The sequence below is a fragment of the Tasmannia lanceolata genome, unplaced genomic scaffold (assembly GCF_043159265.1).
Source record: "Tasmannia lanceolata isolate RefF3 unplaced genomic scaffold, GAP_Taslan_0.1 ptg000011l, whole genome shotgun sequence".
NCBI classification, from domain to species: domain Eukaryota; kingdom Viridiplantae; phylum Streptophyta; class Magnoliopsida; order Canellales; family Winteraceae; genus Tasmannia; species Tasmannia lanceolata.
In genome coordinates, this window is record NW_027518688.1 from 19,844,494 (window position 1) to 19,856,473 (window position 11,980).

The following is an 11,980-nucleotide window of genomic DNA, read 5'->3' on the forward strand; positions in this document are numbered from 1 at the left end:
AAGTGTAATGTGAGTGTAATTACATCATTGTTTGTGTAATTTCTGCTTCTATGAGTTGAGTTGCCTTGCCAAACAAGAATTTTCCTTAAAAAATTGCGTCAACGTGAAAAAACCCTAACCGACCCGAGATTTATCATGGGTAGGGCCGGATTTGGGAATCGTGGGTTTTCTGAAAAAAAACCCGACCCGACCCGAGATATTTCTCGCGTAGGGTTGGGTTCTCTAAAACCCGACCCGCCCGACCCGAGTTGCAGCCCTATTCAATGGATTTCCAAAGCAAAATCTGTCCTCTTTTACTTAATCTTTTCTCTTTATTCGACCTCTCTTTTAATAGTTTAGAACCCAAGACAGAGAGATAAAGCCTCTGATTTTATTTCCTCTTCTGTGGCTGAAGATAAACAGTGAGAGCTCATCTTATTCCTTGCTCCAAAATCTCCAATGGCTACTGTTAAGGTGTACGGACCTCCAATGTCAACTGCAGTGTCTCGTGTACTAGCTTGCCTCTTAGAGAAAGAGGTTGAATTTCAGCTCATCAATGTTGACATGTCTAAGGGTGAGCACAAGAAGCCCGATTTCCTCAAACTTCAGGTAAAACAAAATGCCCTTTTAGGCCTCTGTTTTGCGTTATCATAAAACAGAGTCACTAACCCCTCTCTGTAACAGCCATTTGGACAAGTTCCCGCATTCCAGGACGAAAACACCACCGTATTCGGTAACAATGCTTAAAACCCACCTCCCAAAATCCGATTTTTCTTTGATTTTGATTTGGTATTTCACAAAACCAACTTATCAAAATCCGATTTTTCTTTGATTTGATTCGGTATTTTACAACACCCACCTCTCAAAATCCGATTTTTCTTTGATTTTGATTCGGTATTTTACAAAACCCACTTCTCAAAATCCATTTCGAATCCGTATTTTAACAAAACCCACTTCGAAAATCCATTTTTATTCGGTATTTTACAAAACCCACTTCTCAAAATCCGAATTTTCTTTGCTTTTGATTCGAATGGTATAAAACCCAGTTCCCTGAATCCGACACTCGTTGATTTGTTTTTGGTTTGGGAGTTTTGCAGAGTCGAGGGCGATATGCCGATACGTTTCGGACAAGTACGCGGACAAGGGGAACAAGGGTTTGTTTGGAAAGAATCTGTTGGAAAGGGCTTCTATTGAGCAGTGGTTAGAAGCTGAAGGGCAAAGTTTCAATCCGCCAAGCTCGGCCTTGGTTTTTCAACTTGCATTCGCTCCGCGGATGAAGCTGAAGCAGGACCAGGGAGTTATTGAACAGAGCGAAGCAAAGCTGGTGAAGGTAGCTTAAGATGTTAAGAGTTGTGTTATTTAATCATTTATACTTCAACACCGCTTCACATTTGGCCCTCGGTTTTGTTGGAAAATTTGTTGAGGGTACTGTTGATGATAGAAAACAGAAACTTGTTGCTTCAAGGCGTGATATCACTTTCCTTAAGACAAGATTCGCCCCCACTAGTAGTGTGCAAAGGGGATCCGCGAATTGCCTCCAAGATACAATGAAGCCTAGTAGGGAAGCCCTACTAATGTTTGATGACGCGTAGCACTAGCGGAATCAAACCCGAAATGCCCTTCCGAAATTTCAAGCCTTAGAGAAATCTCTAGATTCTGTTTCTGCAGAAAAACAGTATCTAGAACAGTAAAAGAAAGAAAAACAGTATGTAGAAATACTTGGGGATTTTTGTAGGAGTGTAGAAGAGAGTGTAAAATCAGTCAGAATTTCCAATTCGATTTCTATCTCAAATGACTGAAGTTTGCACATTTTTATAGACCATCTGGTGTCTTTTCAGTGTGAAAAACACCTCTACAGGGCACCTTTCCAGAATGTTTGAAATCTGACCGTTAGATCGCACCCATTGATATTGAACGGTCCTGATCGATCCTAGATGTGACTGTTGGCTTGAGTAAAACCTCTCTCCAACCCAGTCATCGTTAGATCAACCATCTATGGTGTGGATCGCACCCCCTTGGCACAGACCGTTGGGGAAAGGGACACAACCCATTTGATCACACCCTTTGACCGTTGGAGTCATGGGCCCGTTGGGCCGACCGTTAGGCCCGAACCGAAGCCCAACCCAACTGAACCATTCGGCTTGATGGGCCTGCGAACCATTTGACCCACCCATCCGACAAGAGTTAGAAAATGTAGTGCTTTATAAGCCCTTCTCTTTCTTTTCTCTCATCCGATGTGGAACTATCTTTTCAACTACACTTCTACATCCTTTTGTAAAAGCAAATATTTCCAAGAAAACATTTTTTTTTTCCCAAACGCTTTTGATAAAACATTTTCCAAAACACTAAAACATGTAATATACATGATTTTGAAAATGCAAAATCATTAACAATCCCCCACCATTTTCAAAATCAAAGAAAATTTTCTCATCAGGCTTGGAAATCTTATGCATAGATGAAGGTATCTCTCGATTTGAACCTTCACTTAGTGAGGACATATCAAAGTTAACCAGAATTGCATAGTAGACGTATCTTTGAACTAGCTATTCTATTTGGTTAACCGGATACGTCTCACACACAAGATTTCACCTCTTTGGGCAATTTCTAAAACCGACACATGTACTGGCCTTGTGTCTATATCTTGGTTTCATGAGCGCTCTAGAGACTAGCCAGGTCTCATAGGAAGCGGCACCACTTCCACACTCACATAGGTAGGCTTATCAAGAGTGCCCCTGTAACTAAAACACTCCAACACTATGTTATAAGCCTATTAAGAGTTTAAATACTCAGCCTTCTCCTTTTAAACATTACAGGTACCAAGCACTTTACCTTGGGATGGCATATAATACAGATTATAGTGCTTGCAATCACTCCATATGATGTACTTGGACTCATTGAACTCAAGACTTGATGTTTATTCAAGTGTTGAGTTGATGTTCCATCATTGGTGACTATTGGTTAATGGCTTTAACCCCATCCCTAATGATGTTTTACACACCAGATCTCTTGCAAGAGCTTTAGTGAATGGATCAGCCAAGTTTTGGCTCGATCTCACAAAATCAATAGTTACTACTCCATTAGTAAGTAACTCTCTTATAGCACTATGTCTAAGTCCTATATGTCTGGACTTACCATTATAAACATGATTATATGCCCTTGATAGTGTGGCCTGACTATCACAATGGACATAAATCGATGGCATTGGTTTAGACCATAACGGAATTTCCAATAACAAATTCCGAAGCCATTCCGCCTCTTTACAGCATGCTGCCAGAGCTATAAACTCTGCTTCCATAGTTGAAGTTGTTATGCATGTCTGTTTCTTAGAGGCCCAGGAGACTGCTCCCCCACCAAGGGTGAAAATCCACCCACTGGTTGATAAATGGTCTATACGCTCAGTTATCCAACTAGCATCAGAGTATCCTTCTATTACAGTTGGATACCCACTATAACATAAACCATAGTCTATAGTTTTCTTTAAATATTTTAAAACTCTATAGACTGCATTCCAATGAGAAAAACTAAGATTACTGGTAAACCTACTAAGTTTACCTACAGCATATGCTATGTCTGGCCTAGTACAAGTCATAGCATACATAAGACTACCAATTACACTAGCATACCCTAGTTGAGAGATAGTCCTGCCAGTATTAAGATACAACTTTATATTTGGGTCAAAAGGTGTTGAAATGGGTGAACATTCAAAATGGTTAAACTTTTTAAGAACTTTCTCAATATAATGTGATTGTGTTAGAATAAGACCATTGTCATGTCTTATGATTCTAATACCCAAAATCACATCAGCTTCACCCATATCTTTCATATCAAAGTTTTGAGAAAGATATGATTTAGTACTTTGAATGCTTGCAATATCAGTACCAAAAATTAACATGTCATCAACATATAAACAAATAACAACACCTTTGCCGCCCTTAAATTTACTGTATATACATTTATCTGATTCATGTATCTTATAACCATTTGACACTAAGACTTTATCAAATCTTTCATGCCATTGTTTAGGGGCTTGCTTAAGCCCATACAAAGATTTGATAAGCTTACATACTTTATGCTCTTGGCCTGGCAGAATAAATCCCTCAGGTTGTTCCATATACACTTCTTCATCAAGTTCACCATTTAAGAATGCGGTTTTAACATCCATCTGGTGAATGTGAAGTTTGTATATGGAAGCAAGGGCAATCAACACTCTAATGGTAGAAATCCTAGCAACAGGTGCATATGTGTCAAAGTAATCAATACCGGGTTTTTGAGTAAACCCTTTGGCAACTAACCTTGCCTTAAACTTTTCTATGGTCCCATCTACATTGATCTTCTTCTTGAAGATCCATTTACATCCTATAGGTTTAGACCCAGGTGGTAGATCAATCAAAATCCAAGTTTTATTACCCATGATAGAATCCATTTCGTCATTAATTGCTTCTTTCCAAAAAGCAACATCTTGTGACTTTATGGCTTCTCCATAGGTTTGAGGGTCACTTTCTATGCTTAAGTTTAACAAGACAGAACCTTGGAGTTTTTCCCTTGTCCCTTCTACCAGGTAGGTTACAAAGTCAGGGCCAAAATTCCTATCCCTTCTATCTCTTGAACTTCTTCTTATTTTACTAGGTTGTACACTAGGATCACCAACTTCTGTTTGTGATTCTAAAGGATGATCTACAGAAGTTGTAGGTTCAATTTCTTTAGGAATTGCAGTGAACCTATTTTCATAGAAAAAAGCATCTCTAGATTCAATTATGGTATTGACATCTATAAAATCATTGGGTTCTATAACTAAGAACCTATAGGCCTTACTGTGACTAGCATATCCCAAAAAGATACACTCAATACCCTTTTCACCTAATTTCCTTAACTTAGGTTTAGGGACTTTAACTATAGATCTACAACCCCAAACTTTAAGGTAACTTAAGTTTGGTTTCCTTTTCTTCCACAATTCATAAGGGGTTATATCAGATTTCTTACTTGGTACCCTATTCAAAATGTGACAAGCTGTAAGTAAGGCTTCACCCCAAAAACTTTTATTTAAACCAGAATTAACAAGCATAGCATTAATCATTTCAGTAAGTGTCCTATTCTTCCTTTCTGCTACACCATTTTGTTGTGGTGTATAAGGGGCAGAAGTTTCATGGACTATGCCTACTGATTCACAGAAATGAGGAAAGTGATATTCACCACCTCTATCTGATCTGAGACATTTAATGCTTGTTATACATTGGTTTTCTACTTCAGTTTTATAAATCTTAAATTTTTCTAAAACCTCATCTTTATGACTAAGTAGATAAACATAACAGTACTTAGAATAATCATCAATAAATGTAACAAAATACTTTTTACCTCCCTTTGTGGGAACACTATGTATGTCACATACATCACTATGAATTAAATCTAACAAGTTAGAAGTTCTATCTACTTTAGGAAATGACTTAGTGATTATCTTGGTTTGCATGCATGTTTTACATCTATCTACTAAGTCATTTTCATATTTAGGAATTAAGGTTAACTTAACCATATCATTCATTTTCCTAGTATTTACATGTCCTAAACGATTATGCCATAAAGATAAAGAAGAATCCAAAACATAAGCAAAGACATTCACTTTATTGATATTAAGTTTGAACATCCCTTCATACATATATCCCTTCCCAACAAAAGTACCCCCCTTAGAAAGAATGAACTTGTCAGATTCAAATACAAGTTTGAAGCCATTCTTGTTGAGAATGCTTCCAGACACTAAGTTCTTTCTAACTTCTGGTACATGGTAGACACCGGTTAGAGTGAGTCGCTTGCCGGATGTGAACTCAAGTTCCACCTTGCCCTTCCCTTTGACTTCTGCTGTCGACGAATTTCCCATGTATAACACGCTTCCATCTTCAACTGTTTCATAAGTTGAAAACAGGTTCCTGTCTTTACAGACATGCATCGTCGCACCAGAGTCAATCCACCAATCATTGCCATCTTCAAGCATATTTGCCTCTGAAATCATGGCGACAAACTTTTCTTTGTCTGTTGGTGCACCCGACTTCTTATCCTTAAGAAGTCGGCACTCACTCTTGTAATGGCCTGGTTTGCCACAGTTGAAACAAGCACCCTTTCTTTTCTTATTCTTATTAGTATTCTTTTCAGGGTGTTTGTTTCTCTTCCAATTGCCTTTTCTTTGTTGGTTCGAATTCTTGACATTTTCCACCAAATGGATCTTAGAGGATACAGTTTCATTTTCTTTCTTGTCTCTGATTCTTGACTCTTCCTCAATCCTGAGGCATTGAGCCAAGTCTTCAATAGACATTTCCTCTTTCTTGTGTTTTAGACTTTTTCTAAAGTCTTTCCAATTTGGTGGAAGTTTGTCAATAATTGACGGGACAATGAATGAATCATCAAGAAGGATGCCTTGCAAATGAATTTGATTAATTACATGATGTAATTGATCAATAACAGACTTATCATCTACCATTTTAAAATTTAAAAATTGACTCACAGTGAATTTCTTGCTACTGGCATCTTCCGCCGAGTATTTGGCTTCAAGTGCATTCCAGATTTCACTTGCTGATCCCATGCCTTGATATATGTCAAATAGTGTATCTGACATAGCATTTAGGATGTGCCCTTTGCAAATGTAGTCATCCTGTTCCCACTTCATCCTTGCACGAGCCTCCGCCAAAGTTTCATTTTCATTTGCTGACGGCTTTAGAGTAGTGAGAACATGGACCACTTTGAGTGATGTCAAAATGAAGTGCAACTTCTTCTGCCAGCGCTTGAAATTTCCTTTGTCGAAACGTTCGAGTTTGACAAAGTCTTGGGTCATTTGACGAACTGAATAAAGTGCCATTGAAACAACAGTAGAAAAATCTTGTCTTAAGATTGTTGGAAAATTTGTTGAGGGTACTGTTGATGATAGAAAACAGAAACTTGTTGCTTCAAGGTGTGATATCACTTTCCTTAAGACAAGATTCGCCCCCACTAGTAGTGTGCAAAGGGGATCCGCGAATTGCCTCCAAGATACAATGAAGCCTAGTAGGGAAGCCCTACTAATGTTTGATGACGCGTAGCACTAGCGGAATCAAACCCGAAATGCCCTTCCGAAATTTTAAGCCTTAGAGAAATCTCTAGATTCTGTTTCTGCAGAAAAACAGTATCTAGAACAGTAAAAGAAAGAAAAACAGTATGTAGAAATACTTGGGGATTTTTGTAGGAGTGTAGAAGAGAGTGTAAAATCAGTCAGAATTTCCAATTCGATTTCTATCTCAAATGACTGAAGTTTGCACATTTTTATAGACCATCTGGTGTCTTTTCAGTGTGAAAAACACCTCTACAGGGCACCTTTCCAGAATGTTTGAAATCTGACCGTTAGATCGCACCCATTGATATTGAACGGTCCTGATCGATCCTAGATGTGACTGTTGGCTTGAGTAAAACCTCTCTCCAACCCAGTCATCGTTAGATCAACCATCTATGGTGTGGATCGCACCCCCTTGGCACATGACCGTTGGGGAAAGGGACACAACCCATTTGATCACACCCTTTGACCGTTGGAGTCATGGGCCCGTTGGGCCGACCGTTAGGCCCGAACCGAAGCCCAACCCAACTGAACCATTCGGCTTGATGGGCCTGCGAACCATTTGACCCACCCATCCGACAAGAGTTAGAAAAGGTAGTGCTTTATAAGCCCTTCTCTTTCTTTTCTCTCATCCGATGTGGAACTATCTTTTCAACTACACTTCTACATCCTTTTGTAAAAGCAAATATTTCCAAGAAAACATTTTCTTTTTCCCAAACGCTTTTGATAAAACATTTTCCAAAACACTAAAACATGTAATATACATGATTTTGAAAATGCAAAATCATTAACAGGTTTTTGGGTAGTTTCTGACACATTCAACACTAACCCTTACTTTCAAAACGTGACAAGTACACCCTCTCAAGCTTTTTTAACGTGAGAGGGACGGTGAGGCGGAAATGACCAAAATATCCTCATCTTCCCCTCAGAAAATTAGGGTTTTCAGACTTGAAAACTTAAAATTAAGGTTTGATTCAAACCCTTATTTATTTATAAACATAAACCCTCAATTTAGGAGTTTAACTTGTCTTCATTCACACCCTTTTTTTTTTATAAAGGTAATGAGATTGCATTAAATCAAAAGAAGTACAAAGGGACAAGATGTCCCCATAGACAACAATGAAAGTGCAAGTGGCCCATCCGAAACAAGAAACAGGGCCGAAAAGAAGAACATAAAAAGTTACAAAACGGAAGGGGTGTCAACGACCAAAGAATCGCAATCCACCCTAGTCATTGCCAGATCGCCGCATATGTTTCAGCACAGGACGAAGAGAGGCCACCAAGTCCCTTATTTCGTCAATCTTGAAAGCAAGGCGCCACGGGCCAAAAGCCTTACTGCTGGCCCACGCAATAGCATTGGAAGAGTCACCTTCAGTGACCAAAGGCCCGAGAATATGCTTTGCGTACCACTGTAGACCAAAAAGAAGGGCGGAGACCTCTGCTTCATTTGCGTCACAGACACCCAACGGCCTCGAGAAAGTCATGCATATATTTCCATTATGATCTCAGAAGGCACCACCAATGCCGGCCCTTCCCGGATTGCCCCTTGAGCTCTCCATCAAAATTGAATTTGAACCATCCCTCCGGAGGAGGTATCCACCGTGGGGAAACCAATGACTCAGATTTCCTCTCCGAGATCACCGCCATCCAATTTCTAAGCATTTCACCTATCGAATAATGTACATGGCCCTTGATTTTTGCCCACTTGATAATCGTTAGCTTAAGGTCGAGAATAATGCTGAAGCAACTCCGCTCCTTTCCCCTGAATATACGATTGTTGCGCTCAGCCCATAGAAGCCAAACAATTGTATACGGGATAGAATGCCACATAGTGTCTCCGAGGCGGCCAGAAAAGATGCCCCACCAATTAGTGATAACATCCTGAATATCCCCCGTAGTACCCATGAAAACCCGAAGAAATTGAATATTCTCATCCAAACCTGAGAAGAGAAGGGGCAGAGAAGGAATAAGTCTTCATTCACACCATTATCATGATTTGCACATAAACCCTAATATTTTAGGGCATTTTTTTTTTATCAGTATTTTTTTCCTTGAAATGTGGGTTTGATGTAGCCATGGGGTGGGGTTCCATTGTCTATGGTGGAGATGATGGTGGCGGCCGGAGATGGCGACAGCAGCGGTGGCCGAAGGTGGCGGCATCAGTGGTGGCCCGAGGTGCGATGGGGGCGGTGGAAAATGGTGTAACCCTAATCCCTCTGCAAATGAGGGTATTTCTGTCCTCAAAATATTAACCATGGTTTGTTTTAGTCTTTCCGTCAAGTTAAACTGACATACCGTTGACGGAGGGGGTGTACTTGTCATGTTTTGAAACCTCAAGGGGTGTACTTGTCACGTTTTGAAAGTTAGGGTTAGAGTTGAATGTGTCAGAAACTAGAAGGGGTGTAAATGTAATTTTCCCTTTTTTAATATCAATGAGTTGTTGGGTTTAACCCAGGACATGTCATGAGGCAATATCTCTAATAACATGTGAAACAACCAATTACTCCAAAAGCTTAAGCTGTTAAGGTTGGTGTTATTTAATCATTTATACTTCAACATCACCTCACAATTGGCCCATCATTTTTGGGTTCATGCGAATTCTTAATATCAAGGAATTGTTGGGTTTTGAACCCAGGACCTGCCGTGAGGCAATCGCTCTGATACCATGTGAAACAACCAATTACTCCAAAAGCTTAAGCTTTAGTTGATTTTATTTAATCATATATACTTCAAACAGGTGCTTGATGTGTACGAGAAGAGGCTTGAAGAGAGCAGGTTCTTGGCCGGGGAAGAATTCACGTTGGCAGATCTTTCCCACTTACCCAACACCCAGTATCTGGTGAAGGTTACTGACAGAGGTGGGCTTTTTACGTCAAGGAAGAATGTGAACAGGTGGTGGGAGGAAATTTCGTCTCGCCCTTCTTGGAAGAAGGTTGTGGAAATGCAGAACCCCAAGCCTTCCAAAGTCTAGATTCATCCAATCTGCGTCTGTTCTTGGCGCATTTGCGTTTGTTCTTGTTGGGTATTTCTCTTTTGGACATGCTTTTACTTCTCTTCTGTTGATGCTGATAGTGGTGTTTTTTGTTTTTTTTTTGAGCTTGAGATGTAGAATTTTAACGAAAATGGAGTTATGTTGAATTTGATTGACGGATGTGTTATCTCCGAGAGCAGAAAATGATTACCTGAGTCTGGTTTTCTTTACATAATTTTGTCTCCTCCCCATGACCCATCAGCACCAAATATATGTGGTTTTTTCTAATACCTTATTGACATTGATCTTTGGTTGTTTTTGCATGATGCTCCTAAATATCAAATCTCCACTGCAGTTCCTCATTAAATGAAATTACAAGCTCCTTCTGCCTTTATAAAACCCATTTCAGCTTGTTGCTTCCTATTCTTAAACTCCCATTTTATGTTTTTTTAGACCAGTTATTTATTGAATCCTAGCGAAAAAAGGATCCTGCCAATGTAAAAGATAATGTCCCCCTCCCCACTATTCTTTTCTCCATTTCCCATTTCCTTCTTAGTTTTTTCTCCAATTCTAAGAGAATGGATCGACTCCAAGTCTTTTCATGCATATGACATTGATTAGTTCTTTTCTTAGATAATTACTAAATATCTATTTTTATCTCTTTGTATTTATCATTATATAATGAAAACCCTGCAACGAAATAAGTTCCACAGATATTGTTTTCATTCTAAATTCCTACACGGTATCAGAGGGAATTCGTTTCGTTGATCTTTCTCACTTTTTTTCTTCTCATTGGCCAACTCTAACCCCACTTTGGCTACTCCAACCTCCACATTTTTTCTCTCCATCCCTTATAAGTAACATCATGCATCTTGTTTCAGTATGCCTTGGTCGAAATAATTTTCTTCTCTAGCATAGCCAACTCTTTTCAATCATGATTAGCCATGACCTAAATAAGATGGTTGATGCCTCCACCCCTCCCCTCTCCTTTCTTCCAACATTGATTCTATGCCCATCCCAAATTTGGTATTAAATACATGGAAAAGGGTCGACCAATCTCTCATCAGTTGACTCAATGCCACCACGATGGAACTAGTACTTTCTCAAGTCATCAATCTCTTGAAGGCTTATATGATGATCGGCGCACCTTGAAGTTTCTCGTCCTACTCAATTGCTCAGATCGTTCAACTCCATAGCCAGTTGCAGACGCCAAGGATCCCTCTCGGTGAGTAACTCTCTAAATCAAAATAAATCTGTTGACAATTCTTTGGATATCTCCCAATGCACCATTTCCTATCCAATTTGGTCATTTATGCTCAGAATGGGCTTGGACCCAACTGTGGCGGTTTTACAACTGCCATTTCTGTGTATTCTCTTCTATCTTCCTTTAATAAGTTATATTTCCTTCAGCTAAGTCATGAGCTCTTTCTTGGGCAAACTAATCAACTCTCTCAAGATGCCCTTCAATCCATGGGTTTTGTAGTGGAGCAAGGCCTCAATTGCAACCACAGTCGTGGACATCGTGGTTAAGGCTCTTATCGCAGCAATGGTTGCGACAACCTATCATTTCTTCCTCCTCCTACGGATCACCAATCAGGTATCCTAGGTCTTGCTCCCATTCGACTTCCAAGAAGCACTGTGATTTTCCAACTTTGTACCTAACATTGTCATGTTGCTCCTCAATGTTAGAAAAGTTTTGATCCAACATCTGAAACAATGTCTCTCTTAGTTTTTTGTGCCAATGAATGTTGGAAGGATGGATCAACAATGGTTTTATGGTACCGGCGCAACAAATCACATGACTCCAGATCAAAATCAAATCAACTACACTTTTGACTCTTCTATTTATGTTGATAAATGGCTCATATTTCCTTATGGGATCGGTTCAACTATCTTCTCGACATTACTATTCCCCATCACTCCATCAGGACGTCTTACGTGTTCCTATAATCACCAAAAGT

General features: G+C 39.5%; 1 protein-coding gene across 1 annotated transcript; it reads left to right on the forward strand.

Annotated features, from left to right (window-relative positions):
• Nucleotides 1–319: 319 nt before the first annotated feature.
• LOC143886581 (glutathione S-transferase F11-like) lies at nucleotides 320–10,199 on the forward strand. The gene is made up of 4 exons (XM_077390632.1): nucleotides 320–588; nucleotides 664–712; nucleotides 1,077–1,309; nucleotides 9,786–10,199. Exons 1-4 carry the CDS (start codon nucleotides 439–441, stop codon nucleotides 10,017–10,019), a joined length of 666 nt encoding a protein of 221 aa, XP_077246747.1. The 5' UTR covers nucleotides 320–438; the 3' UTR covers nucleotides 10,020–10,199.
• Nucleotides 10,200–11,980: the final 1,781 nt, after the last annotated feature.

Excerpts from the sequence above, each read along its gene's own strand:
- LOC143886581 (XM_077390632.1), top strand. The coding sequence starts at position 439 with ATGGCTACTGTTAAGGTGTACGGACCTCCAATGTCAACTGCAGTGTCT. Across the intron at positions 589-663 it reads CCGATTTCCTCAAACTTCAG|CCATTTGGACAAGTTCCCGC; the intron begins GTAAAACAAAAT and ends TCTCTGTAACAG. Across the intron at positions 713-1,076 it reads CGAAAACACCACCGTATTCG|AGTCGAGGGCGATATGCCGA; the intron begins GTAACAATGCTT and ends GGAGTTTTGCAG.